This window comes from Hakea prostrata, chromosome 6 (assembly GCF_041222555.1).
Source record: "Hakea prostrata isolate BN-2017 chromosome 6, UWA_Hpros_2, whole genome shotgun sequence".
In the NCBI taxonomy this organism is placed as follows: Eukaryota; Viridiplantae; Streptophyta; class Magnoliopsida; order Proteales; family Proteaceae; genus Hakea; species Hakea prostrata.
The window spans coordinates 19,073,479-19,076,418 of record NC_142605.1 but is presented as its reverse complement, the minus strand read 5'-3'; the positions used below and the strand labels follow the sequence as shown (position 1 = coordinate 19,076,418).

At 37.3% G+C, this 2,940-nt stretch overlaps 1 protein-coding gene across 1 annotated transcript; it reads right to left on the bottom strand.

Annotated features, from left to right (window-relative positions):
- Positions 1-220: 220 nt before the first annotated feature.
- LOC149012454 (stellacyanin-like) lies at positions 221-740 on the bottom strand. The gene is made up of 2 exons (XM_089157612.1): positions 554-740; positions 221-465 (listed from the first exon to the last, which is right to left on the bottom strand). Exons 1-2 carry the CDS (start codon positions 738-740, stop codon positions 221-223), a joined length of 432 nt encoding a protein of 143 aa, XP_089013738.1.
- Between the last annotated feature and the right edge of the window lie 2,200 nt (positions 741-2,940).

Genomic DNA, 2,940 nt, shown 5'->3' with positions numbered 1-2,940 from the left:
TCCCTTTTTTATTTAATACAAACTACCTTCTACGCGAAGAAAAAAAAATAGTAACAAGAGAAATACATTAAAATTCACCCAAAAAACAGGAAAGAGAAAACACACTAAGAGATAATTACGGACAGAAAAGGAATAGAACAACAGAGCATCTTCTCTAGCCAAGCCTGAAGCTTCAATCTCCATAGACAAATGAGCAAGCTTGGACCAACCCTGAATTCTATTATATAAAGGGGAAGAAGGTAAACTTCATTTTACCGACATCACAATGGAATCCATTTCCAACACCACAAGCAAAATGGTGATGCTTCTTTTCCTGGATCACAAACTTTAAGCCCTCCCCAGCTCCGGCCGTCAAGTTCCCAACCATGGTTGCTCCGGTCAGGTTGCATGTCTGATAACTCCCCCAATCTTTCAAAGAGAAGACATTGTGCACTCTGGTGCCGTTTGGTAGATCGTATTTGAACACTGTATAAAATTAAACAATAATCAAAGATGATTCTTAGAGTAATTATCATGAACAAAACCCAATTAATATATGAGTTAAAACACAAACCAAGAGTGTCATTTAGGAAGAAGGGATCATTTTGACGTGCCCAGTCACTATAGTTGAACCCAAAATGCCAGCCTTGGGAACCTCCTACGACAATTGTTTTTGGAGTATGACTGCTCACCACCATCATGGAGGCAGCAACCACCAGCATAAAGACGATGTAACCAGGTCTGCTTCTAATCGAATCCATCTTCTTCTCAATTCAAACTCTACAGACAAGTTTAGGGAGTCTTTTTGTGTATCAGTGTGAGAATTTAGATGGGTTTTCATTATCTTATATAGAATATAAAACAACAGGACTAAAAAGGTTAAGAGTGTTAGACATTGAAACTGTCTAACAATGACATTTGTATCACTAGGGTCAATCTCATACCATCCATGAGATGTAAATAGAGAGAAACCATATTCAACTAACGCTTTAACCCATTAACCTGAAACTATATTCAGGCATTCAGCTAATGCTTTAACCTATTAACCTGACTTCCACCTGTATAGTGGATGGACTCGAGTATTTCACGCAAAACAAAGCTAACACATCTTACAACTAATTAATTTGATACAACTCTTTCAGTACAGCTTTTATTTATTTTCTTATATTTATTAACCCATGCCACTTAGAGCATTTGGAAGGGAGAAATCAAACAAATCAGCCAAGAAGTCAGCAAAATTACAAAAATTATTTTCCACATCACCCTTCGGGATGAGGGTTTGTTTTGAAAGCTTTAATTGGTATAGCATTCTGAAAGTAGCGAAAAGAATCAAGGATTGAACATAGCATATAGATGGACTCGTGATTTCCCACGTCTCCCTACAAAATTATTGCAAAATTCTTTACTAACAAGTTAAAACCTTTGCTCAAATCAATCACCAAAGAGACTCAAAGTGTTTTCGTTCTCGGGAGATCTATTTCGGACAATATACCTACTCCCCTAATGCCTCTACTTCTTGAAACAATCCAATTTGAAAGTTGTATGGCAATAAAACTTGACTTGTGCAAAGCATATGATAAAATGGAAAGGTGCTTCATTGGAGATACTTTGGGTATGCTTGAATTCGACGGAAAATGGATCTATTGGATATTGCATTGGCTCTCCACAGTCGAATATCACATTAAGATCAACATGCAGCTAACAAGCAAGATGACACCTTTTAGAGGGCTAAAGCAAGGGTGTCTGTTGATCCCTTATATCTCCATTCTTTGTCACAAAGTCCTCTTGGAGATTGTCTTCAGCCTTTCGGATACCTCATCTTTCTTGCATCAAAGTAGGTGATCATCCTTAGAGATCAATCATCATTTTTTTGCAGATCAATCATCTCTAAATTCTCCATCACGTTTAGTAAGAAAGTTCCCAAACCAAATCAGGAGACAAATTTCTCAAACCCTGGAAATAAATTAAAGAAGTTTCATCACTTGGGATCTATCTTGGTTTTCCATCAAGTATTGGAAAATCAATGAGTCAAGTATTCTCATACGTGTATGACAGACTTCAATTAAAACTTGAGGGTTGAAAAGAAAAAGTACTTTCTTAAGCGAGGAAAGAAATTCTTATAAAGGCATTTGCATCTACTCTACCCACATACACAATGTCTAACTTTCTCCTTCCAAAAGAAATGAGCAACAACTTAACCAGATTGATTAGGAGGTTCAGTGGAAAAACAATGGGAATTCTGGAATCAATTGGATAAAGTGGGATAAATTATATTGCTCAAAGAAGCAAGGGGTATCGGGTTCAGGGATTTCCATTCTTTTAACAAAGCCGTGTTGGCGAAACAAGGATGAAAGTTGCTAATTCAACCAAAAACCCTTTGGGCTAAAACCCTAACTTGGAAATGCTTTAAAGATACCCATTTCTTAGATGCCTAGGTTCCAAAGAGGGCCTTGTGGGGTTGGAAGGGCATTCTTGTCGAGAGAGATGTCCTTAGTAATAGAATTTTAAAGGGTATAGGTAGTGGCCTTACAACTAGAATTTATGGGGACCCTTGAATACCACCTCCTTTGTCTCCATATCCTTTAAAACCTCCTATTGCAATGGGGCCACTTCTTGTAGGTGATCTAATTGACTGGAGATGCAAATGTTGGAAATCTTACTTGTTAGATTCCTTATTCACCCCTCGATGAGAAAACAACCATTCTTTCAATCTCGATAACAAATTTGGAGGTTGAGGACTATGGGTTTGGATGGAATCAACTACTGGTTAATTTCAAGTTAAATCTGCATATTATTTAGTCAAAATTTTCCTTAATTGGCTATCAAGTATCCCCTGTTTAGCTCAAACATCAATTGGGGTAGGCTGTGGAACATTAATACATTATCCAAGATCAAATATTTCCTGTGGAGAGCTACTTATGAGGGTATTTCAACTCTAAAAGCACTGTTTGAAAGAGATGG